The sequence below is a fragment of the Capricornis sumatraensis genome, chromosome 9, assembly GCF_032405125.1.
Source record: "Capricornis sumatraensis isolate serow.1 chromosome 9, serow.2, whole genome shotgun sequence".
Taxonomy (NCBI): domain Eukaryota; kingdom Metazoa; phylum Chordata; class Mammalia; order Artiodactyla; family Bovidae; genus Capricornis; species Capricornis sumatraensis.
Window position 1 is genome coordinate 9,558,347 of NC_091077.1, and position 25,506 is coordinate 9,583,852.

At 59.2% G+C, this 25,506-nt stretch overlaps 1 protein-coding gene across 5 annotated transcripts; it reads left to right on the forward strand.

The window, feature by feature from the left end:
* Nucleotides 1–389: 389 nt before the first annotated feature.
* Nucleotides 390–25,260, forward strand: WIZ (WIZ zinc finger). 5 transcript variants are annotated; one of them, XM_068980001.1, is made up of 12 exons: nt 390–594; nt 5,642–5,714; nt 7,580–9,744; nt 10,834–11,157; nt 15,862–16,032; nt 16,914–17,417; nt 18,471–18,869; nt 19,441–19,992; nt 21,117–21,644; nt 21,838–22,257; nt 22,524–22,719; nt 23,725–25,260. In XM_068980001.1, exons 1-12 carry the CDS (start codon nt 390–392, stop codon nt 23,882–23,884), a joined length of 5,697 nt encoding a protein of 1,898 aa, XP_068836102.1. In that variant the 3' UTR covers nt 23,885–25,260. The 5 variants fall into 5 exon arrangements, with proteins under 5 accessions (XP_068836102.1, XP_068836103.1, XP_068836107.1 ...); XM_068980002.1 differs by lacking the exons at nt 15,862–16,032; nt 18,471–18,869; XM_068980003.1 differs by lacking the exons at nt 390–594; nt 5,642–5,714; nt 7,580–9,744; nt 10,834–11,157 and adding an exon at nt 14,268–14,514.
* Nucleotides 25,261–25,506: the final 246 nt, after the last annotated feature.

Consider the following 25,506-nt stretch of genomic DNA (forward strand, 5'->3'; position numbering starts at 1 on the left):
GAATGAATGAAGGGAGGCATCTAGGAGAAGTAATAGGTTTAATGCTTCAAGAAAGCAAGGTGTCTGAGTGTGAATGCTGTAAAGTGGGGGAAACTGAGGCAGTGCAAAGAGAGGAGTTGTGGACAAAAGCCGAGGTGTGCTGAGATTAGAGACCATTGAGATCAATGTGTAGGGATAGGGCCTCAGCACTGTGGACATGCTCATCTGTGCTTGGGGGGTAAACTGAGGCACCAAGCCACAAGGGTAAGGACAGGGGCTTCGAGGAAGGAGAAATTGAGGCAGAATCCCTTTCCAGCCTCCCCTGAGCACCTGTCTCTCTACCCCCACCAGACCTACAATGCCTCACTGAGCCGGGCCAGCAGCTGAGTGGAGCCAAGCAGAGAGCATCTATGGATGGGCCCCTGGCAGGCGGCCTGGCCGCCCCAGATCGTCCTCGAGGCCCCGAGAGACTGCCTGGCCCAGCGCCAAGAGAGGACATCGAAGGTGGGGCTGAGGTTGCTGAGGGGGAAGGTTGCATCTTCCGGTCTACCCATTACCTGCCTGTCACCAAGGAGGGCCCTCGAGACATTCTGGATGGCAGAGGTGGCATTGCTGGTAAGAGGGTGGGCCCTGTGGCCCTGATGGGAGCATCCAGCCAGGTCCCCAAGGCTCAGAGAGGGCCAAGTCACCCAGCCCATCAGGGGCTGAGTTGGGATTCTGAGTCTACCTGGGTTCAGAGCCTTTGCCTTCTGCTTAGTTGCCCATTTTACAGTTGTGAAAACAGAGGTCTCGGGATCTAATGACCTGACCAAGGCCCGCCCCAGTGGAGAGCAAGGAGCTGGGACTTGACTCAAGTCTGCCTGGCTTCCTTCTTTGAGCATACTAATGGGGTCCAGATGCTCAGCTTAGCACCCCTGAGCTCCCCTCCCTGAACCCACTTGTTCTCCAGGCATGCCCCCATTCCCGTCAGTCTATTCCAGTTCCATCTTGCTGCGCGGTCTTGGTGAGTCCCACTTCTGAGCCAGGGGCCCAAACAGCTTATGCCCCCTAGTGGCCGGGGAGAGACTGGGTAGTCAGGGATGACAGCCATCCCTTTATGCCTCTGTTTCCCAAGAAAAGGGGATCTTGCACCATCCCCACCTAAAGACTTGTCCTTCCTTTATTAACTACTCAGCAACTACCATGTGCCAGGCTCCGTTCTAGCTTCTGGGGATACAGCTGTAAGCAAAAGCGACAAGAGTCCCTGCCCTCAGGGACCTGACGTTCTAGTCGGGGAGACAGACAACAAGCAATTATACAAATAACATACGGGCAGGTAGTGACAGGTGCTGTGAGGGTATTAAACAGAGTGCCAGGATCATGCCTGGGGGAACCTGGGAAAACCTCCCTGAAGGGGTGGAATTTGAAACAGCAGGTGCAGAGGCCCTATGGTAAGGAGGAGCCTGGTGTAGTCAAGGGCCAGGCAGGAGCCTGGTGTAGCTAAAGAGTGATGGGTGCGGTGTAGGCTGATGTACTCCGTGTCTCCCTTCATCTCCTTGGCCTACTCTAAAGGCCTTGGTTTCTAGGAATGTCCAAGCACCTGATCTTGGGTCTCCTGCATGCCAAGCCCTTGATGTGATCATCTCCTGTCATTCTCAAAAGAACTGTGTGGGGTAACCTTGGTCATTATTATCCAGTGTTAGAGATGGGGAAACTCAGATCCTGAAGTGTCAAGTCAATTTCCCAAGGGCCCACAGCCAGGCAGTAACCTGGCTTGACAGCCCGCATACTTCACCACCACCCTATGTCAGGGCATCCTTGACCTGCTCCAGCTCACCTTAGTGAGGCTCGTGAAGCTCAGTTACTTACAGAGCATGGCATGCTCACCTCCTTGGGGCTGGACACTGGTGTGCAGCCAGGGACCAAGCGTACACTCCACCTACGCCCCTGCTGGACCCTGCCATCTGGGGTCAGACAGACAGACAGACCAGCCACCAGCTGTTAAGACATAGTTGCAGAGGTTGCAATGGGGAGTGGCCATGGGGGGACATCCCAGAGTCCTGGCTGAGGCACCGTGAGTCAGGCAGGGGGCAGGGGACATCCAGACAGGGGGCTCCACACATGCAGCGGTGTAGAGGTGACTAGTGGTACCCAAAGGTGTCATGCAGGAGCGCGAGAGGGCAAGACCCTGTTCAAAGAACCATACCCTCCCCCAGACTGTTAGGAACCAAGGCCCAAAGAGAGGCAAGACCATGTCCCAGGTCATGCCGCTGACCAGGGCAGGTCCAGGACTGTGACTCTGTGGGAGTCCTGGGGAACGGACTTTGGGGCCCAGGGCCCTCTTTGGGTCTGACTCCGAGGAACTGGGCATTCTGCTCTACCTGGCAGTAGTTCTAGGTCTGAGGACTTCCCTGCTGGTCCAGCGGTTCAGACTCCACGCTTCCACTGCAGAGGGTGTGGATTCGATTCCTGGTCCAGGGAACTAAGATTCCCATGTGCCACATGGTGTGGCCAAAAAAGAAAAAGAATTGTAAGTCTGGAGAGAGGGAGCAAGTAGGTAGGTGGGTAGGTGTGTGCTCACTCCCCCTGGGGAGTCCACCAGGGTCCAGGGCATGTGCCTGGGGAGGAGAGGGGTTGTGGCTGCTGACGGGGGACAGGTCTACTCCTAATGGTACAGCTGAGCATCTGGGGCATGGGGCGAGGGCTTGACTTGGGGTAGGGTCATGGCCTGGAAGGTGGAGAAGGGTCTGGGCTTTAGACGGAGTGTCTGCTCCACTGCCCTCTTAGCCCGTTCCACCCCGCCTTCCCTAGGCACCTGCCCTAGGAGTCTTGTGATGCCTATAAATAGGAACAGCCTCTGAGGCTGCCATTCCATGCTGAAGCCTGGGCCCTCCCTCATCCCCACCTAGTCCTGGGAGTCCCTCAAGAGCACCCCTGGAGGGGCTACCTCCAAACTCCTCCACCTGGACGTGGATGAACCCACTGCCTCTTCTGCCCTTCATTATAGCTGTTGGCCTTGGCCTCACCTGCAGCCCCTCACCCGATGCTTGGCTTCTCTGGTTGGCTGGGTGCACCTGAAGCCTGGGGGGCTGGGATGGTCTGTATGGATTTCTGAAGAGTCTGGTGCATGCCTGGCATTGGGACCAGGGAGCTAAGGGACAAACAATGCACCCTTTCTGCCCTCATGGGGTCCCAGAGTGTGGAGTGAGTGGGCCTGAGGTTCACGGTCAAGCCTCCACCTTCCAACTTGGGGGGTGTCAGAGCCAACCCTGAACCCCAACCTGGGCAAACCATCCCCCTTCCTCCCCCCACCGCCGACTCTCTTGATTGAGCATTTACTCTGTGATCTTCCTTGGCGCCCGCCTCAGGCCCTTCGAGACAGGCCATAGCTGTTGCCCTTATATCGAGGAAGAAACAGGCTTGGAGTGAGAAAGGCATGCCCTTCAGTCTCCCGCTTGGCCTTGAACTGGATCTGTCTGACTCTGATGTCTAGACTCTTGGCCACTTCGCCAAGCTGCCTGGCTTGGGCTTCAAGCTGCTCACGGACACCCTTCTCATTTTCAGTTGCTCACTTTCAGACCCTCTCGGGGACCCCAGATGGCAGGAGCCAACGAGGACCCCTCGGCACGGCATCACTGGGGGCTGCATCCAGAGGGCCTTGTCTGCCCATAGGGACTTCTGGACCCCCTCCCAGTGGTGGAAGCCACCAGATGAGCCCCCAGTTCCCCCAACAGTCTTGGATACGGGACCCTGCTTGGTCTGCTTCCTCCAAAGCACCTAAAAATAGGTGCTTCACTGGAGCCGCTCAAACAAAGAGGCCAATACGGCCCCCTGGCTCGTGGAATTCTTAGACAACGGCAATTGCAGAACCATTGAATCTGGGACACTCGGAATCTCAGGAGCTTGGGGTCCCAGAATCTCAGAATCAGGACATCTGGACCCTCAGACTTGCGTGAACTGGCTGGCCTCTCCCAAGAAGCTCACGTCTGGGACTGTTGTGTTCTCAAGAGACACACTTCTTGGGGTCTTACTCCCTTAGCTGGTCCAGGCCTTCATTCCCCAAGCCTTGAACCCTCTCCAGCACTCCCCTGACCCTTGCATCCGGGCTCAACCCTGACCTGGCCCCGCTCCCCATCCGTCTACCACAGAGCTTCTCAAAGGAAGGAGTTTCTGCCCCCAGGGGACACTGTGGCCACGTCTGAAGACAATTTTGGTTGTCATGACTGCAGGTTCAAGGGCGGGGGTGGCTCCTGGTGGGTGGAGGCCGGGGGTGCTACTGAAGATCCCACAATGCACAGGATGCCCCCCACCCCAGAGAATAATTCGGCCCCTCAAGTGAGCAGCACCACGTTTGAGAAACTGTTCCAAGGGATGCAGAATCCTGTATCCCCATCACACTCTCACCTCCTGGAGGCCACGTGCCAGTCATGCGCCTTCTCTCAAGCTCCACAGAAAGACCCTTGTGGCCGTGATCACAGCCTGCTGACCCCTACCCGCCACCCTCATCAGCTCTGAATTCTTTGACCCCTGACAGTCGGCTCTCAATCTCCTGGGCAAATTGGAGAGTAGGGGATTGGGAAAAGTATCCATACCAAACCCGGCGCTTAGCCCTCTTTCTGGACCATCCTCAAATTGAAGCTGATCCAGCAATTGCATCTGTTGGGCTCTGGATGGGGCGCAAGATCTCCCAGTATGTTAACCTTGGCCCTGGCAATTGGCCTGTGCCCTGACTGGCATGCTTGCCTGCATCAGGCGGGCGTGGCAGGCAGAGGAGGTGCAGGCCAGGATTCCTGTGGTCACTCCAGGCATTGGCTCCACAGGCGGATAATGGAGAGTTGGCTCTATCTGTGTGAGGGTTCCTAGGAGGGATGTGATTCCAAGTGGTAGGCCTGAAAGGGGGTCTGGGAGGCAGGAGGCAGGGAGGGGCCCTCTGCAGCTCAGGCTCAAGGGCTCCTCTCTCTTCATCTGGCAGCTGTTGGTTGAGTACCTGCCACGTGCCAGGCACTGAGATGCTGCAGTGAGCGAGGCCCCTGGAGTGGGGGTGGGTGGCTTACGTGCCAGCGGAGGACCCTGGCAATTTCAGAGAGTGCTAAGGAAAGAAAAGAAAGAAGGCAACGAGCGAGGAAATCACTGGGGCTCACTTTAACAGGTGGCCAGGGAAGGGTTCTCCAGGCAGAGGGAATAGCCAGTGCAAAGGCCCCGAGGCCAAAGAGTGAGGTGAGCTTGAAGCTTCATGAGCTGTCTGGGCAGAGTGAGAGAGGGGTGAGGAGGAGAAGGCAGAAAAGCTGGAAAGACCCACAAAGGTCTGACCTCACAGGGCCTTGCAGGTGGTAGTTGGGAATCTGGCTTTTATTGGAGGTATGATGAGAAGCCAGGCAAGTTTTACCAGGGTGTGACTTTAAAAAAAAAAAAAAAAGATCACCCTGGCTGCCAGGTGGGGGACAAAGAGAGGAAGACTGAAGGCAGCAAGCCCTGGTGGTCCCCTAGGAAAGCCAAGAGGACCCCTCCAGAGAAACCCCTTTGGGGCTCAGAAGTACAGAGGCCAGAGGCCTCTCAGGGGAGAGGGGTGGGGAGCCAGCTGGGCCCTTCCAAGGTGCCCGGTTGGGCTCCCTGAGCTGGGGTGCTGTGAAGGGCTCCAGCCGGGGGGACCCCAGCCCCTCAGGGTCTCCCCTCTCTGTTGCAGATGGGCAGCCCCACCCTGGCCTCAGCGAAGCCCTTCCCCGTGCCACCTCCGCCACCCATCGGATCAGCAGCTGGTGAGTTGCCACGCTGGCCCTGACCTCAGGGAGGGCAGGGGGGCGAGCAGGACATACCTAGGCCAAAGAGAAGCCCCCAGGAGTGAGACGGGGTCAGGAGGGAATCAGGACATGAGGCAGGAGGAGGTGGCTCCCCTCAGGCAAGCCCCTGGGCGCTCGCAGGGGGTGGTGGGAGGACTGGGATGAACACAGACAGTCAACTCTCATTATCCCTGCCGGGAGCAGGGCCAGAAGGCCAGGAGCCCGGAGGTTGGACCCTCGGAGTCCTGTCTCTGCCAGGTGACCCTTAGAATAGGGTTCGGCCTCTCTGAGTCTCAGTTTCCTCATCTGTAAATGGAGTCCGTGTAGCGCATCTCACAACCTCACCTCGAAGACCAGAGGGATGTAGCGTCGGAGCAGGAATCAACAGCAGTGCTGATGGCAGCAACCTTTTATTAAATGGCTTGAAAGTGAAACTGTTAGTCACTCAGTCGTGTTCGACTCTTTGCAACCCCATGGCCTGCAGCTCGCCAGGCTCCTCTGTCCATGGGATTCTCCAGGCAAGAATACTGGAGTGCGTAGCCATTCCTTTCTCCAGGGGACCTTCCCGACTCATGGATCAACCTGGGTCTCCCACACTGCAGGCAGATTCTTTACCATCTGAGCCACCAGGGAAGCCCCCTATTAAACGGATGGGCAGGCGCTAATGTATAACAGCATCCATATTGGGATTAATAATAGCTCAGTTATTTAGCGCTTTCTGTATACTGTGCTTTCAGTGTGGGACTTTACCCCACTAAATCTTTGCCATAGCCCTGGGGGGAGTGGGCACGTTAACATGGAGGTAAACCCCATGATTTCTGCTCAGCCTCGCAGTGGAACCCATCTCCACATCTGTTCCATGGGTGTGATTCATAGCCACTCGTGGAGGCCAGATCTTGAAAATGAGAGAAATCGATCAGGAACAGTCATAATAAGAACCCACATTGGTTGTGGGCCTACTGGGAGCTGGGCTTCAGGCCAAGTGAAGCGTCTCCCAGCACTGAGTTGCGTCACATTCACCCTGCACTTCACGGGGTCAGGGTTCCCATTTGAAAGCTTGTGGTTGCCATCATTTAAATAAGCACCTGCAGCATGTTAAGTTTTCTTTGATTACGGTGTGAGAAAACTCCCTCAGTCACTGCATACAGGCACAGAAGCTCTTGGTTCTCGGGACTTGTCCCCATTTTTAGGGCTGGAAAACTGAGGCTCAGTGAGGTTGCCGCACCTCCCGTTGCCCCTCCAAGGAGGTCAGGGTCACCAGAGCCACAGGCTGCGCAGGGCCTGACTCTGCCCTCCTTCCAAGACGGGAGACGCAGGGAGGAAAGTGCATTCTCATGAATGTTTCCTGCTGCCGAGTTTTACCAAATTTGCTGGAAAGAGGAAACTCAATGCACAAATCACTCCAATTTGGGGAGGACCAAGACAAAAAAAGCAGCCTGCAGCATAACCAAAATGGGGGTCATCTAGGACCCTCCCAGGGGACAGATGAGAGTTGACTGTGCCACCAGACTTGGAGACATTCCTTGTGATCCCCGCTGTGGTCTCTGCACACTCCGCCCCTGCCCCCATCCACCACAGTGCAGCAGGGCTGGGTTCCATACACAGGCATGAGACCTGGGAGCTGAATCTTGTATTTGACCCAACTGCTCTGGAAGGGTCCACACATACTCCCCCGACCTCCCAACTGACAGCCACACACTTCCCGCCTCAGTCCCTACGGGTTGAGTTCTCTGGAACCTGTCTCAGACCGCCTGGGAACCACCCCCATCCCCTCACTGTCCCTTGCCCAAGAAAAGGAAACCAAGGCCTGTGGCTAACTTGTCCCCATTGGCCCTTCCTTGCAGCTGCTGGGATGAAGGCAGCCTGGACTTCCAACCGGGCTCCCCCTCACCCCATCCCCTGGGCCACTACCCAGACCCCCTGGATGGCCGGGGGCCCTGGGAGCGGCCCCTGATTCAGGAGGCTGGAGAGGACCTCCCATCTGAGCAGAGGTTCGAGGACTCCATCATCATGAGAACCGTGAAGCCCCATGCTGAGCTGGAGGGCTCCAGAAGGTTCTTGTACCACCACCAGGGGGAATCGAAGGTATTTGAGAAGGTCCCCCGGGGTCGCCCCAGATTCGACTGGCTGCAAGACGCAGATGAGGTGGTCCCGCTCCAGGACGCGGGGCTGGACATGGACTTGCCTCCCCAGCCACCACCCCTCACCTCCTTCAGGACAGTGCTCGTGCCCGTAGATGATACCACGAAGACATTGGATGGGCCGGTGGTGGGCACCAGAGAGCACCTGGCAGGCCTGGAGGGCCTGACCCAGCCATCCGAGTGGAGCCTGCCCCGGTCCGCCTCAGAGGTGGCCACGCAGACCTGGACGGTGAACTCAGAGGCATCTGTGGAGCGGCTGCAGCCGCTGCTGTCCTCCGTCCGGACAAGGCCCTACTTGTGTGAGCTCCTGGAGGAGGTGGCCGAGGGAGCAGCCAGCCCCGACGAGGACGAAGACGAGGAGCCAGCTGTGTTCCCATGCATTGAGTGCAGCATCTACTTCAAGCAGAAGGAACACCTCCTGGAACACATGAGCCAGCACCGCCGAGCCCCGGGCCAGGAGCCGCCAGCTGAGCTGGCCCCGCTGGCCTGTGGCGAGTGTGGCTGGGCATTCGCCGACCCCGGTGCCCTCGAGCGGCACCACCAGCTGCACCAGGCCTCCCGGGAGAAGATCATTGAGGAGATCCAGAAGCTAAAGCAGGTCCCAGGTGACACGGGCCGGGAGGCACGGCTGCAGTGCCCCAGATGCGTCTTTGGCACCAATTCCTCCAAGGCCTTCATGCAGCACGCCAAGCTGCACGCACAGGAGCCACGGGGCCCAGCGGCCCAGGAGCCCTTTGGGGGCAGCAGCGGGGCGGGCAGCCCAGGCCCCGATGCCACCTCCCTAGCCTACCAGCCCTACGGAGACCCCTCGGGCCTCAGCGCCTGTGTTTTCTGTGGCTTCCCCGCGCCCAGCGAGAGCCTACTCAGGGAGCATGTGAGGCTGGTGCACGCCCATCCCCACTGGGAAGAGGAGGATGGTGAGGCTTTTGAGGAGGAGGGCCCTGCCAGCCAGCCCGGCACCAGCCAGGACGCCTACACCCGATTCTCTGAGGCCACCGATTACTTTGGCAAAGCTGAGCCGCTCTTGGCCCCCACGTGGCAGGAGAATCCTGCTGGATACGACCCCAGCCTGGCCTTTGGCCCAGGCTGCCAGCAGCTGGGCACGAGGGATTTCCCACTGTCAAAGCCACTCCCACACTGCTCGAGCCAGAGGCCCCTGGGAAGGCCAGCCTTCCCCTCGCCACTAGCATCCGCCGCCTACTCCTTACAGGCCAGCAGAAACAAGAGTGTTGTCCAACATCAGGGGCTCCCAGGCCACCTGGAGGACCAGAGGCACCCATGGAGTGAAGAAGACGAGGAGGAGGAGGAGGAGGAGGAGGAGGAATTACTGCTGGCCTCAGAAATGGACTTTCCCCCCGAAAACAGGGTCTTTGCGCCGCCAGCCAGCCCCAGCCTCATCCCACAGCCAGCCCTGGAGCTGAAGCGGACATTCCGAGAAGCCCTGCAGACGGCGGTGGCCTCGAGGGCACAGCAGCAGCAGCTCTGCGGGATGGTGCCTGTAGTGCTGGTGGCGAAGCTTGGGCCGCAAGTCATGGCTGCAGCGGCCAGGGCCCCCCCAAGGCTCCAGCCTGAGGAGCTGGGGCTGGGGGGCGCCCACCCCCTGGACTTCCTGCTCCTGGACACGCCACTGGGTGGCCCTCTGGGGCTGGACCCATTCCTAGATGGGGACCCAGGGGTGGCACTGAAGCCTGAGGAGCGGAAATGCCCCTATTGCCCTGACCGCTTCCACAATGGCATCGGCTTGGCCAACCACGTGCGGGGCCACCTGAACCGCGTGGGTGTCAGTTACAACGTGCGGCATTTCATCTCTGCTGAGGAGGTGAAGGCCATCGAGCGCAGGTTCTCTTTCCAAAAGAAGAAGAAAAAAGGTAGGGTGGCTCCACTCCAGCACCCACCTCCCTCCGAGGCCAAGGCCGGGGAGACGCACAGCTGGGCAGCTGAGTCCTGAACCAACAAACCCTCAATCTAAAGCCTCCTGTAGTGCCCAGCAAGGTGAAGGCAGGGAACTGGGGCCAAGGTCACTGCATCAGAGGAGATCTGGGCACATCCCAACTGTCTGACCCTTCCAGTAGCTGGAGTGTGGGCTCCTCAGCCCCACGCAGAAAATATCACTGAATCCTTCATTCGACAAATCTTTACTGAGTGAGGTCACCACAATGAACAGAACAGGAATCCCTGCCCTTCTGGACTGCACAGTCCCAGAGGCATGGTGGGACCCTGGCTGACTTCAGAACCCCTGGGGCTGCCTGTGAGGTATGCTGATTCCCAGGCACCAAGGTTCTGATTCCAGAGGTCTGTCTCCACATGAGTACCCTGGGGAGCTCTGATACTGGCAGACATGGAGCCTACATGGGGAGGGGCTGGTATGGTGTTTGAGAGTGTGTGTGTGTATGTGCACTGCGAGGAACGGGCAGGGGACCAACTGCCACAAAACTAGGCAGTTACAATGTTAAGGGACCTGGGCTGTGATGGGGCAGCTCAGGGAGGGGTTTGGGGAAGCCCAGAGAAGATCCCCAACTCTGTCTGGGGGATCTGGGCAGATTCCCAGAGGAAGGCATCCCACCCATTGATCCGTTGCTTCATTCAGCCAAGGTTTCATTGATAACACTGGGGTGATACAGACACGAGCTCTAGAGGAAAGAAGGGTATTAATCAAACACTTGTCCAAATGACTGCAAATCTATCCTGGAGAAGTATTTCTGGGGGTGAGGTCCCTGATGCTTTGAGCTGTGTGAAGGGAGACAATAGAAGGCCAGGAAGAGAAAGCTTCTTGAAGTGAGCAGATGCAGGCAGGAGCATGTACAACAAAGGGCAAGGGAGGCATCCAGGGTGAGAACCAGCACGGGGTGTGTGATCCACTGGGGAGCGGCCCTGGGAACGGGGAGAGCGGAGGATGTAGAATAACACCCCCCCCGCCCCCCACTCAGGCAGTCCATGTCCTCTCTCTCTCTCCGCAGTGGCTAACTTCGACCCGGGCACCTTCAGCCTGATGCGCTGTGACTTCTGCGGGGCCGGCTTTGACACTCGGGCTGGCCTCTCCAGCCACGCCCGGGCCCACCTGCGTGACTTTGGCATCACCAACTGGGAGCTCACCGTCTCGCCCATCAACATCCTGCAAGAGCTGCTGGCCACCTCGGCTGCTGAGCGGCCCCCCAGCCCCCTGTGCCGTGAAGCTGGGGTGCCGCCTAGTGGCTTCCTGACCTCCCGCCGGCCCCGCTTACCTCTTACAGTGCCCTTCCCACCCACCTGGGCTGAGGACCCTGGGCCAGCCTACGGAGATGGTAAGGGGAAAGGGGGCAGGCAGGCTAGAGCCCTGACCCTTCCCAGGGGCCTGGAGGGATGGAGGAGTGGGAGGTGGGCCGCCACTCTGCTTTCCTGCAAGTGTTTTCAAGTCACTTTACCAAGTAGGTTGACTACTGTCCTGCCACTTAGGGGTCCTTTCTATTTTACTCAGTGGCTGGGCCAGGGCTCTGTCCAGGTCCAGTTCCTCCCTGCCCTGCCTGACAGTGGTTTTAACAGAAGCTTACTGATCTCTTTACTAGGAGCCAGATATTCTTCTAAGCCTTTAACAAATATGAACTCATTTATATCCTCATTACAACCCTTTAAAGGCAGGTGTTATTATCCCCACTTTACCGATTAGGAAACTGAGGCTCAGAGATCTTCATTAATATGCCCAAGGTTATACAGCTGAAAGCATGTGGAGCTGGGGTTTGAAAGCCCAGAAAGCATAAGCTTCAGAATCCTTGATCTTAATGATGTCTTTTACCTAGAGCAGCACTGTCTGGTGGAACTTCCTGAGACAACAGAAATGTTCTCTAGAGACTCACACTGTCCTACAGGGTCACCACCACTGGCCACATAGGGCTGTTGAGTCAAAGGCAGTTAGTACAAGGTTAGTGGTGATCCAAGTGGACAGTGTAGCTCTAGAGTTTACGTTCTAGATTTTCAGTGGTGCCTACAGTGTCCATCTGGGCTTCCCAGATGGCTCAGTGGTAAAGAATCCGCCTGCCAATGCAGGAGCCACAGGGACGCGGGTTCGATCCTTGGGTCAGGAAGATCCTTTGGAGGAGAAAACAACAACCATTCTCGTATTCTTGGTGGGATGATCCTGTGGAGAGAGGAGCCTGGTGGGCTATAATCCATGGGGTCACAAAGAATCAGACAGGAGTGAGCAGCTGACCACACAGGCATGCACTGTGCCCAGCAGCACTGATAACCCCTCCCTTAAGTGAGTGCTTGCGGTGTCCCAAGGTTTCACCTCACTTACACCTCACAAGAGTCCCATGGAGCTGAGGGTGTCTGTGTTCCTGTCTTTTGGATAAGGAGACTGTGGGTCATCCGCTTTGCCGCAGCCGCAAAGCAGCACAGCTAGACTTCTGAACAGCACGTTAGGTGGTGACGCCAGAGGCTTGGGATGATCCAGAAGTAATATTTTGGTGAAGGAGCCTGGGGCGGGACTCCGTGGAGGAAGTGGAAATATGAAGGACTCAGCCTTGCAAAGCCTGACTTTGTGTGAGTCTTTCCTGAACCTCACAGGAGAAAAACCTCAGCAGTGAGGAGAAAGTAGGCTCTGAGGAATGGAGAAGGTACCTGGACAGGGGAATTGTCCAGGGGCTGCTTGGGCCCAAGGGTTCCTTCTGTTTCTCCTACCTGGAGTTTTCAGGGTCCTGGGCTTCCCAAGTGGTGCTAGCGGTAAAGCACCCATCTGCCAATGCAGGAGATATGAAAGATGTGGGTTCAATCCCTGGGTCAAGAAGATCCCCCGGAGAAGGGCAGGGCAACCCACTCTAGAATTCTTGCCTGGAGAATCCCGTGGACAGAGGAGCCTGACAGGCTACAGTCCATAGGGTCTGAAAGAGTCAGACACGACTGTAGTGACTTAGCACACGTGTGCACGCGTGCACGTGCGCACACACACACACACACACACTGACTTAGCGTGTGCATGCGCGCGTGTGCGCACACATACACGCACACCCCTAGATCTGTACTCTGCCTTTGCTGGATCCATCCACGAGACTGAAGGACGTCTGAGGGTCTGCAAAGGGAAGAGTGTGGCTGTTGAAGCCCCCTCCCCTCCTTGGACAAGGAAGAGATTTGAGGCCCAGAGAGAGGACAGTGGTTAGTTGAGGTCACACTGAAGGGAGAGGCGGAGTGGGGCCGTGACTTCAGGCTTCTTGCCTCTGTGAAGGCTATCCCCTAGGCAATCAGCTCATATGTCTGGCTAGGTTTCCTGGTGTCTCAGTGGTGGCTGGGAGGTGCGGTTGCTCTGAAGATGGCTAGTTGTGGGTGGGAGTGGGGGAGGGGGGCAAGGGGGGGACAGGAAGCAGTTTATAGGCTCCAACCTTGGCCCCTTCTTTCTCTGACTGAGTCCTGAATGTCAGGCTTACACTCTTTACTTGGTAGCCGGTTCAGGCACCCAGGGGATGACAACATGCAACCAGCAGCCAGGTTCCGTTTCTACCAGAAGAACAATGTACCAGCCCCCAGTTAGTGCTGAGGAAGCTGACCATGTCACTGGGACAAAGGAGTCAGCCTGCTACCGCACTGGCCCTGTCCTTGGGGGGTTAGCGGTATGATCAGTCTTTCACTGAATAAGTTGGGGTTTAGGGTGTTAAGGAGTGGTTGAGAAGATCCTAGAAGTCTTGAGGAACGATGCCCAACAGTAGGGCCAGGTCTGGGCACCAACCACGAGAAGCGGCCATCCTTAGAAGGATCTCCCATGCCTCCCAAAGTGGGCGGTAGGGAGCGGACTCCAAGTTGGGGGCGGAGCAGTGGTCAGATGCTGGTCCCACCCAGCTGTCAAGTAACAGCTGGGGGCAATCTGTTTAGTTTGGGGGAGGGAGAAGAAGGTTGCCGGCCTTATGTGGAGTTCAGTAGGCTTGCCAGACAGCGCCGTCAGGGGACAGCTGGATGCCAGCATGATGTTGGGGGATCCTCCTGGTTTGGGGATCAAGTGTCTTCCAGGATTCCTGACCCAGAGGGGAGACTTCCAAGGAAGGGAATGAATCAGTGTCCCGGGGCAGGTCCTAGGTCCTCCCGTCGGGCTCTAGGAGGCTGGATGCTGTTAAGGCGAATGCATGTGGCCGGAGGATTCCCATCGTAGTCTTAGAGATGTCTAGGGTACGGGGAGAATGTCTCGGGCCATTGAGACCCGGCTAGGGCAGCAATTAGCCGCTAGTAGCACTGCGTGCGTGAGTGCGCGAGCTCTCCTCTGGTCGGGCGGGGACAAGGGGGGCGGGGGGTCGTTCGCGGTGCTCGGCGCTCGATTGGCCGCCCTGGGCGCTCCCCGAGGGGTGGGGCGGAGCGGAGCAGGCTCCGCGGCGGCGGCAGTCGGCGTTCGGCTGCTCTCGCCTGGGGCGGCCGCCCCGCGTGCGCCGGAGCCAAGATGGCCGCCTCCACCGCCCAGTGCCGAGTGACAAAAGCGGAGAGCAAGGCGGCGGCGGGGCCGCGCGCGGGGGGCGCCCGTGAGCGCGCGCCCGCGGGGGCGCCCCCGCCGGGCCCCCCGAGCCCGGGCCCCGCGGCTCTTCCCGCGCCGCCGCCGCCGCCCCCACCCCCGCCGCCGCCGCCGCCGCCGCCGCGGGACGGGCCCAAGGCCGAGCCGGAGCCGGGGCCCGGGCCCGCGCCCGCGCCGGGTAAGAGCCCGCGCCGGGGAGGGTGCGGGGAGGGCAGAATTGGCGTCCCGCCCGCCCCCTGCTGCAGCCGCCGCCCCAGACACCCGCCGTCCAGTCTCCGGGACTTCCCCTCCCCCCAAGCGCTCCAGTCTCGGGGACCCTGGGCCTCCTGTCGCGGCTCGCAGAGTCCCAAGCCTCAGAAACACTCTCCGCCGCCACTTTGCGGAACCCTCACCCCATCTGACAGATAGCCGCTAAGCTCCTTGGAGCCCGTGGTTTGCCTCTCACCGCAGCCTCTGTTCCTCCGGCGCGGAAACCGACTCCAAGTCACTTCAGCCTTGACACGGTCGCTGCCCCGACTGACAGATGCGCCCACTCCACCCGGAGACTTTGACAAAGTCCTCGGCGTCCCAGGCGCCCACCCCCGCCGAACCCCAACTTCCTTTCTCCTTGCCTCTGTAGGACTCAGACTGAGCCTGGGCCCTACCTGTCCGTCCCTCCTCCCCCTCCCGCTGCTCACAACACGGAGCACCTCCAGGGCCCCATCTGACACACCATTCCTTCATTCTGACCTCTCTCTATGCTCTGAACGCTAAAACTCGGACTCAGCAGGCCTCTCAGTCCCCTTGCTCCAAAAAATTAGACCATGAAAACTCACCTTTGATTCTCTGTCCTCATATACATCTTACCCAGAGCTAAGCTTTGCAGTCTGATGGATGCCTCAGAAACTTCTGAGAAAGTTCAGTGATTCCCATTCTCACTGTCCCCAGTCAGGACTCGGCCTGTCCCAGGCTCACAGTTCTTACCTGTACCCTTTCCTTGGGCTTAGCTTGAGATAAGAAGACCAACCTAGGGCGCCCAGTTGTCTTGCCTGGTGGAGATTCCCCACAAGTCTTAGGGAGCGTCCCTTCCAGTCCTGTGCTGCCTGCCTCTGCACTGCCTCTGTGGCCTCTGACCCTGGCTTTTTCTTTCCGAATCCCCCTTCTGACTGCCACCTACCCGTCCCCCCATGACCGAGAGATGCTCCGCTCCGCAGAGAGGAGCCCAGAGACCTCTCTGCCCGGAGAGATATTTTCTCTGAGATTAGCACTGCGTCCGGTGACCTGTCTGTGCTGTGGTAGGTGGAAGCCGTTCCTAGTCTGTGCTGTCAGTTGGCGGCCTCAACATCCCTGCGTCGTATCGGAGCTCGGGGTTATGGATGGAGCCTCAGCTTTCATGGGGTGAGCTGCGTCCCAGAGTGAGAGCAGGCACCAAGGATGAGGAAGAAGGCTCCCACTACCACCAGCCCTACGCCCCTGGCCCTCCGTCCTCACAGGGGTAGACAGCCCACACCTTACCTGGGCTGAGCCTGTCTTCCCAACCTCACAGGCCTGGGTTCTGAGGAAAACGCAATGGTGGCCATGGATTTGGGCTCCCCCCCGCTTCCCAAGAAGAGCCTGCCTGTCCCTGGGCCCCTGGAGCAGGTGGCCAACCGGCTGAGCAGCAAAATGGCTGCAGAGGTTCCTCATGGTAGCAAGCAAGAGCTGCCGGACCTCAAGGGTGAGTGGCGCAGGTGACAAGGGTGCTGGCCAGGCTGGTCACGCTCTCAGGGAGCTCTTGGGCTAGAGGGTTAATGTCGGGGGAGGCCCTAGGTTAGCCACAGCTTTCTCTCTGGCATCTCATGGTACTAAGGAGACCCCCAGCTGTCTTCTCTCTTGAGTTTTTGCTGCCACAGGCATGCTTGGCCTTGAGCCCTGGTCAGGGGAGGGGCATCCAGAGAGGCAGTGGGCACGGTCATCAGGAGCGCACCCCCCAGACCCAGTTCATTTGCTGACTTTGATTGTTGGTAGCTATCTGATCTTCTCCATGAAACTGCCTTGTCCGTCCGTTGATTCTCAGGTTGTTACTCAGTAATGGCAGGCACTGTGCTGGACCCTTGGGATGTGAGAGATGCAAAACAGACACTGCCTTTGTGGGACAGCAAGGCAGAGAAGTAGAGATGAGGGCTCTGCAGAAAAGCGTGCAGACAGGGCCCCACGGAGACCATGGCTGAGGCCCCCAGCCTAGCATCTGGGGCATGAGTTAAGCTACTCTTTAAAGTGTGTGTCTAGCAGGTCAGCGTCTGTATGAAAACCTGTTGCCAGGACACCCTGGTACATTAGAAATGTGAACAGAATGCCACTGGCTGGACCACCAAGGGCTCTGCCTCCTGCTGTGTGCCTTTGGGCACAACTTTTCCTCCCCCTCTCTCTCAGACTCAGTTTCCTATATTTGAAAACTGAACAGACTAAATCCTGCCTCATTAGGGTCATTTTAAGTGTGGGAGGGGTTGACAGAAGCCAGGAGCCTGCGTGAACAGGACCTAACGGGGAGGAACAGCGGGAGGGCAGAGCCTGTGCAGCCTCACAGACAGCTCTCCCGGCCTTGGTCTCATCCTCCAGCCCAGAGCCTGACCACCTGCGAGGTCTGCGGTGCCTGCTTTGAGACACGCAAGGGCCTGTCCAGCCACGCGCGCTCCCACCTGCGGCAGCTGGGGGTGGCCGAGTCGGAGAGCAGCGGTGCCCCCATTGACCTCCTCTACGAGCTTGTGAAGCAGAAGGGCCTGCCTGACACACCCCTTGGGCTGCCCCCAAGCCTGACGAAGAAGTCCAGCTCGCCGAAGGAGATAGTCGCTGGGGCCCCACGACCTGGCCTGCTCGCGCTGGCCAAGCCCCTCGATGCCCCTGCTGTCAACAAGGCCATCAAGTCACCTCCCGGCTTCTCAGCTAAGGGCCTGGCCCACCCGCCCAACTCCCCACTCCTCAAGAAGGCATCGCTGGCCCTGGCGGGCTCCCCTACCCATAAGAATCCTGAGGACAAGAGCCCCCAGCTGTCTCTGAGCCCCCGACCAGCCTCTCCAAAGGCCCAGTGGCCCCAGTCTGAAGATGAGGGGCCCCTGAACCTCAGTGAGTGCGGGTCCTGGGAGCCGAGGGAAGGGCGGGGCCTCAGGCTGGGTCATGGGGCTCAGGGTGGATGCAGTGGGGACCCTAGCGCCTGCGTGTCCTGGGTCGGCTGGGTCAGAGCGTGTTGTGTCTCCGGTTGGGCATATTACCTGTCTCCCATTTCACTTCGCCGTTCTTCCCCCGGAAGTCTGGCAGTAGCTACTAAACCTGCCAGGGGCACCAGGGTCATCCTTGCCCCTTAGGGCTGCTTTTGACCTTCGCCGGGCCTGAGAGTTGGGGCAGTGAAGGTAGCCAGGGATCCCATGGGGCACCTGGGGTCCTGCAGGTAAACAGGTGATCCACTAGCCAGGTGGGCCCATGCTTGGCCCTGTCTTCACATCCTCTTGTTCCTGGTGTCCTTTGCAGAGGTACCTCCGTGCCCAGGGCTGGAACAGTACCTCTTGGGCTGCCTGTGGGCATGGCAAAGAAGGGCTTGGGAAGCAACTCCCAGGCGTGGTGAGCAGACTTAACAAAGGCCATCTCTTAGGAATTCAGACCTCCCTGCACATTTGTGGGCCTCAGGGTCTGAGAGTAAGCCTAGGGTCTGGCCCCTGCCCAACAGGGCACCCCAGTTGCACCTCATGTTCCAATGAAGCTGCTTCCACGGTCTTGTGTGCTTCCAGGAGCAAGGGTCTGAGCAGGTGTGCCCTTGGTTGTGTGATGCCTGGCAGCCAGTGTGCCCCTGCTTTGTCACCTCCAGCCCATCCTGCACAGCTTCCCTGGCTGAGCTACCTGGGAAGGGGGCCTGGAAGCCTCAGATTGTGCCGTTAGAACTGGGCCACTGCCTCTCTGCCCCACTCTCCGTAGCCTTAAGCTCTGTACACTCAGCTTGACGCCAAAGGCCTAGGCAAGGAACACGACTTTCTGTTGCCCCAAACCTCATACATCCACAGCAATGAGTCTTGGACTCCCACCAGCCTGGGCCACCGAGACTCACACCAGGCCTTCCCGCCTCAGTCCCGGAGGGCCGGCCGAGGTGGCGGCCGTGAACCGCCCCCCTGTGTTTTGTCTCCGCAGCTTTAGATAGTGACGGGGGCAGAGAGCTGGACTGCCAGCTGTGCGGTGCCTGGTTTGAGACCCGCAGGGGCCTGTCCAGCCACGCCCGCGCCCACCTGCGCCACCTGGGCGTCAGCGACCCGGATGCCAAGGGATCCCCCATAGACGTGCTCCACGGGCTCATCCGGAGGGCCGGCGTCCAGATCCGCCTCCCACTCGGGCGGGGCGCCCTGGCCCTGCTGGGGCGGCCTCCTCCCGCTCCTGCGGCCCTCTCCTTGCTCCCCCCCCCACCGCCGGCCAAGAGGGCCAAGCTGAAGGCCAAGGGTACGGCCAGCCCCTGGGGGAAGCAGGACCTCCCAGCCGCCGCAGCCGCTGGCATTTTCTGGGCCTCTGATGTGGAGCCGTCTCCTCTCAACCTCTGTAGGTTCTCGCTTCAGCTGCCCCCGTCCTCCCTGCGGGCCCTGGAGCCCCTCCCAGGGTGGGGAGTCACAGCCCTGTTCCTCCTCCTTCCCTGCTGAGGCCAGGAGTGGACAGGGGCCCTTAGCAGTGGCCCAGTTCTGCCCAGAAATCTTGCTGGCCGTTGGCTGCTAGGCCTTTTCTCTCGGCCTTTGACCTTCCCTCAGAATGAGGGCCAAGGGTGGGGTGCTGCCTTTTGGTATAGAAGGTGCCCATGGTTGCCCCTGGTCCGGATGGCAGGGCTACCACTTCCTGCCCCCATCCCGGTTGGGACCCTCAGAGCTGTGGCGTCTTGGTTCTGTCCTTTTTCCACCAGGACCCAGGGCCCGCAGGCTCTCTCTAGAGCCTCCCTGCGCTCCTGCCGGGTGTCTGCCCCCAGCCCCCGCCCGCTCCTCTGCTCCCTCCCTTGCACTTACCCTCCGTCACCACCCCGGCCCCTGGACATGCTGCTGTCCATGCCCAGCCGACCAGGAGACCCGCAGGTGATGATGCTAACAGTGCTGGTGAAGCTAACCGCCCCTCTCTCCCGCTGCAGCCTCGGGCCCGGAGCCGGCACGCGACATCCGCTGTGAGTTCTGCGGAGAGTTCTTCGAGAACCGCAAGGGCCTGTCGAGCCATGCCCGCTCGCACCTGCGTCAGATGGGCGTAACCGAGTGGTACGTCAACGGTTCACCCATCGACACGCTGCGGGAGATCCTCAAGAGACGGACCCAGTCCCGGCCTGGCGGACCCCCCAACCCATCAGGGCCTAGCCCCAAAGCTCTGGCCAAGGTGGTGAGCAGCGGAGGTCCTGGCAGCTCACTGGAAGCCCGCAGCCCCGCGGACCTTCACCTCTCACCCCTGGCCAAGAAGTTGCCGCCGCCACCAGGCAGCCCCCTGGGCCACTCACCAACTGTTTCTCCTCCTCCCACGGCCCGGAAGATGTTCCCAGGCCTCTCCTCACCCTCCCTGCCCAAGAAGCTGAAGCCTGAACAAATGAGGGTGGAGATCAAGCGGGAGATGATGCCGGGGGCCCTTCATGGGGAACCACACCCATCCGAGGGTCCCTGGGTGGCACCTCGGGAAGACATGACCCCCTTGAACCTGTGTAAGTGTGACCCTGGGGCAGGACAGGGAGCACAGGGAGAGGGGTCTTCCCCTCACTTGCCTCGGGGGTACCTGGAACACCCAGGGTTGAAATGGAAAAGGAAGTAGCACACAGGTCCGGAGGACAAGGGGCTGGCCGAGAGTTCCTGCTCTGCAGACCCCCATCTGAGTGAGCTGCTGCTTGGTGGTTCTTCATTCCTGTGAGGGAGGCAGAATTGTGTCATTAGGCAGTGGTAAAGAGATTCTCTCTGCCATCTTTGATTGATTGGTAGTGGCTACCATCCAGATTTCAAGGGGAAAAAAAACACGCTTGTAGGGATCAAGCAGTGACGTCTGCCATGGGCAGGAGTGTAAGTGCTGGAAATGGGTGTCTTTCTGATATTCCCGGTCACTAAGCACTTGGCATGTGGAGTTCAGGTTAAGGTCTCAGGTGCTCCAGAGTCTAACAATACGTGACTTTGGACAGTTTCCTCTTTTGGAAGATGGAGATGTTCATGCTCCCAGCTCTACAGTTTTCCGAAGTGGTGTAAAGCACTTAGCTTTAACGCTGAAACAAAGCTCCATGTATGCAGTAGTTGTAACATCCCTATTACAGCAAGCAAGAGTGCTCCCCTCTCGAACTGTCACTGTTCATTCTGCTCCAGTTGGTTGAGCTGCTGTGTGCCGAGCAGGTAAGGAGGGCCCAGGCCTCTGCCTTAGTGCTCACATGCGTTCCACGACTGCTGTAAACCACATGTTTTGAATTGCTCCTGCTTTAGACCCCGGGAACACAAGAGAGGTGGTTTCCATCTCCCATTTTGCAGAGGAGGAAACTGAGACTCCCAGCTTCACACAGGGAGTCACAGCCAAGCTTGCAGCTGAGTCCAGGATCCAGGGAGTGCTTGCCCCTCAATCCATTACAGTGTCAGGGATTCATCGTGAAGCCAGCTAGCATTTGAGGTGACAGGAGCAGCAAAAGGGCTGGATCATGTACTCGGGCCTCTGGAGGCAGATGAGGGAGCGGGTCCATTCAGGTCTGGGACTGCATGGATGGGCAGCGGGGCACTTAACACTGACCTTGAGCTTGGAGGCTTCCTGCCAACAGCCGCCGCCTCCCTCTCCTCCCCCTACCCTGACCCACTGCAGCATCCCGGGCAGAGCCGGTGCGTGACATCCGCTGTGAGTTCTGCGGCGAGTTCTTCGAGAACCGCAAGGGCCTGTCAAGCCACGCACGCTCACACCTGCGGCAGATGGGCGTGACCGAGTGGTCTGTCAACGGCTCACCCATTGACACGCTGCGGGAGATCCTCAAGAAGAAATCCAAACCATGCCTCATCAAGAAGGAGCCGCCGGCCGGAGACCTGGCCCCTGCCTTGACCGAGGACGGGCCCCCCACAGTGGCCCCTGGGCCCATGCAGCCCCCCTTGCCCCTGGCACCGATGGCTGGCCGGCCAGGCAAACCCGGAGCTGGGCCAGCCCAGATTCCCCGTGAGCTCACCCTGGCACCCATTACTGGCACCAAGCATTCAGCCACCGGCTACCTGGGCTCCGTGGCAGCCAAGCGGCCCCTGCAGGAGGACCGCCTCCTCCCAGCAGAGGTCAAGGCCAAGACCTACATCCAGACTGAACTGCCCTTCAAGGCAAAGACCCTCCATGAGAAGACCTCCCACTCCTGTAAGCAGTGGGCGGCAGGGTCCAGGGAGGGCATCTGCCAGGGCCTGTCGGGCTGGGCAGTGCCATGTCGCTCAGCCCCAGTGGGGGTCAAGGCGCCCGTGGGAGGCGGGACTGACTCCCGACCTGGGCAGTGCCTTCTGGGTACCCCTTCTCCCTCGGGGCTGGGGCTCAGCAGCACCCCCTCTGCCTGCAGCCACTGAGGCCTGCTGCGAGCTGTGTGGCCTTTACTTCGAAAACCGCAAGGCTTTGGCCAGTCACGCCCGGGCGCACCTGCGGCAGTTCGGCGTGACCGAGTGGTGCGTGAACGGCTCACCCATCGAGACACTGAGTGAGTGGATAAAGCACCGGCCCCAGAAGGCAGGCGCCTACCGCAGCTACATCCAGAGCGGCCGTCCCTTCACTAAGAAGTTTCGCAGTGCTGGCCACGGCCGCGATGGCGACAAGCGGCCGCCCCTGGGGCTGGCCCCTGGGGGTCTGGCTGTGGTGGGCCGCAGCGCTGGGGGTGAACCAGGGCCCGAGGCTGGCCGGGCAGCCGACAGTGGTGAGCGGCCTCTGGCGGCCAGCCCGCCAGGCACCGTGAAGGCCGAGGAGCACCAGCGTCAGAACATCAACAGTGAGTGCTGGTGGAGGAGGGTGGCGAGCTGCCCCCGGGCCCTCTGCCATGCATCTCCCCTCAGGTCACTTTCCCAGCCACCCTCCTGTTCAGCCATCCACCCTCCATCCCACCTGTCCCGCAGTCCAGGAGGTTTCCATTCACCAGCCGTCCTGACTCAAAATTCCCGCAGCATCTGCCCCTCACTCGCTAAAGGCAGGAACCTCTTCAGGGGCCTTGCCGTCTGGCTCATCTCCCACCCCTCTCCCCGCTTTTCCCCACCTCAGAATTTGAGCGCCGACAAGCCCGCCCTCCAGATGCCTCTTCGGCCCGGGGCAGCGAGGAGGCCAATGACTTGCACCAGAAGCTGGAGGAGGTGCGGCAGCCTCCGCCCCGGGTCCGGCCAGTCCCCGCTCTGGTGCCCCGGCCGCCCCAGACATCACTCGTCAAGTTCGTGGGCAACATCTACACCCTCAAGTGCAGGTATGCAGCCCTCCCCTGGGGGAGGGAGGAGACTGCCCACCCAGGGCTGGGCCTCCAGAGCCTCTGGGCCAGACTGGGGTGTGGCTGGACCCAGGGGAGCGGCTCCACACAGACAGCGGTACCCCGCAGCCTCGGGCCCTTGAGCTTTATAACCTACAAGACCTGGGTTCAGTTGCCGGCTCTGACACACAGTTTAGTGACCGTGAGCAAGAGTTTCCTGCTCCATACCTCAATATTCCCACCTATAAAACGGGATTGATAACAGACCCACCAAATAGATTTGTTGTCAGGATTAAAAGTTGTGTAGTTACAAAACACTCAAACTGTACCTGTCACATAGTAAGCAGTTGGCGAGTGTTTGCTGGATTAAGGAGGAAAAAAATAGGTCTTAGTTCATCGTTAGCAAAGTCCGTGCATCCATCAGTGTCCAGGAAACAGAGTCTGGGATGCAATGTGCCTGCCTCAGGCTACACAGGCCAAGTCAGAAGTAGGATTCAAACCCAGGACTCAGAACCACGAGCTTCGGTTCTGGATTTGAGGCTGAGAGGGTGATGAGTGGGTGAATTGGGAGCGTGAGTCAGGTGGGTGGGAGTTGGTACCCAACCCCCCTTTCCCTGGCTCCCATCCTTCTCTCCGGGGGCCTGGCAGGGTTGCGTTTGCTTCCCTGGGGTCCCTCTCCGCCTCAGAGCACATGCTTCAGTCACCTGGCAGAGGTGTTTGGGAAGCTCAGTGACCCGTACCCAGCACCTGAGCTGGCAGACTGCCCTGAGCATGGGGGGGGGGGTCTCTCCAGGGGGCCCTAGCACGACCCCGTGATGGATAGAGGTAGCTGTAGGTAGGAGGACACCTAACTTCTGGGTCTCCCTTCCCTCACATCCTGGGCCTGCTTTGTTCACAGGAGCAGCAGGTGTGCCTGATGCTCAGGGTGCGGCCAGGGCTATGGTTCTGCCTCTCCTTACTGCAGTGGCCACTTCTTCCTCTCTCTCTTCCCTGCGCCCCCCCCAGGTTCTGTGAGGTGGAATTCCAGGGGCCCCTCTCCATCCAGGAGGAGTGGGTGCGGCACTTACAGCGGCACATCCTAGAGATGAATTTCTCCAAAGCGGACCCCCCGCCGGAGGAGCCTCAGGCCCCACAGGCACAGACAGCGGCAGCAGAGGCACCCTAACACAAAAGCATTCCAGACCCCCTCTCAACGCCACCTTTCTCTCCTTTTTCTCCTTTCCTCCCTCTTTCTTTTCTGTTTCCAAAGGAGCAAGCCAAAACCTCAAACCGGCACCTTTCACGGGCCGGGCACACTACAGCCGGGGCACCGGAAGCCAGCTAGCCACCCTTCCCCTAGCCCGAGGACTCTGGGGCCACACACAGGGCATCTTCCTCCAGCCCACACCCACCTGCCCATTTGGTTCAGCAGTGGCAGCGGCCAGGTGTCTGGCGGCAGCCAGTCAGTTCACAAGGGAGGAAGACCAGCGTTCTCCCGCGTCCAGCAGCCAGGCGGGCTATTTTTGCCATCTGTGGCCACTTGCAAAGACCCCAAGGACCCCTGTCCTGGTTCCCTGTTGCCCCTGCCCCTGTGAATATCTTCTCACACACGCACGCACGCACTCACGGACCTCGTGAGACCCGGGAATCGGCCCCAGCCCTCCAGTTCCCGAGGTGAACGACTACCGCATCACGCCACGGTGCTTGCTCAGGAGAAGGCACACTCCCTCTGTGGCCCTCTGCCAGGGCCTGGGAGCCCCCCGCCTGAGCCCACAATGCCACGGAAATCCTTGTTGGCCGCCTCCCCCTCATCCCTTGCAAGAGGGGCCTTCCCAGCCAGGAAGAGCTCAGAGCTGACAGCTGCCTCCTGCCGTGTCAAGGCCCCCCCAGAGTCTCGGGGGCTCTGGGGCCTGGGAGGGGGTGGGGGTGGGACTCTCCTTCCCCACCCTCACCCCCCCCCCTTTTCACTGTTGCTTTCTATGTATAGCTCCCTAGACCTTTCACTTTTTTAAAAACGCGTTTTGTGTAGAGAATAAGGAACGTGGATCTTTTTATTTTGCAATCCTGGGCCAGCTAGAAACCGGGAGCCGATTGCCCTTTTAACTTTTTTCAGTGGCCACATTTTGGTTATCGATGTACCTAGAAGTATGTAAATTAGATTAAATTTCTCTTCTGGAAACAGCCCGGGGCAGGCAGCCAGCGTTGTGTTTTTCTGTCGAGTGGACAGGCTGGCATTGTCTGTCTGGCAGCCAGGGCTGGGATCAAGCCACCTCCGCCAAAAGCCCCTGGAAGCCCTGGGTTTTCCTGTTGGCCGCCAAGCCCATCAGCCCTGTCTGGGGATGAGCCCGAGTTCCCAGCTGCTGGCCTTCCATGGCAGGGCTGGTGGTCGGGGGAGGGGCGGCGGGTGGGCCTCTGGCCGGCTGGTGCGGCAGCTCCTGTGAGCCAAGGAGCAGAACCAGAGCTCTGGGCAGCTGGTCTGGGAAGGGAGCCAGGATTGAGCCGTGATTGAGGCCTGAAGGGCTCTCTGAGGGCAGGAGCTGTCCATTGAGGGTGAGGGGACCTTCACTAGGGGGGAGGGTGAAGTGCACAGCCGCTGGGACTGCCCTGCCTTCAAGACATGTGACCTGTGTGGGGAGATACACACGCACCCTGAACCCAACTAACACAAGGGGGAAAAGAGCTGCTGGCTCCTTTTCGTTGTTATTTATTTTTTCATTCTGCAAATGTTTATTGAACGTTTCTGAGATTTTAAGAGATTTTGTTGGCTGCTCCTTCTTGTTTATTGCATGTGATTTTTTAGCTCATTAT

What these genes read in the sequence shown, in the direction of transcription:
- WIZ (XM_068980001.1), top strand. Translation starts at nt 390, where the DNA reads ATGGATGGGCCCCTGGCAGGCGGCCTGGCCGCCCCAGATCGTCCTCGA. An exon ending in TGAGGGGCCCCTGAACCTCA is followed by an intron (nt 17,418 to 18,470) that starts GTGAGTGCGGGT and finishes TTGTCTCCGCAG; the next exon opens with CTTTAGATAGTGACGGGGGC. An exon ending in ATCTACACCCTCAAGTGCAG is followed by an intron (nt 22,720 to 23,724) that starts GTATGCAGCCCT and finishes CGCCCCCCCCAG; the next exon opens with GTTCTGTGAGGTGGAATTCC.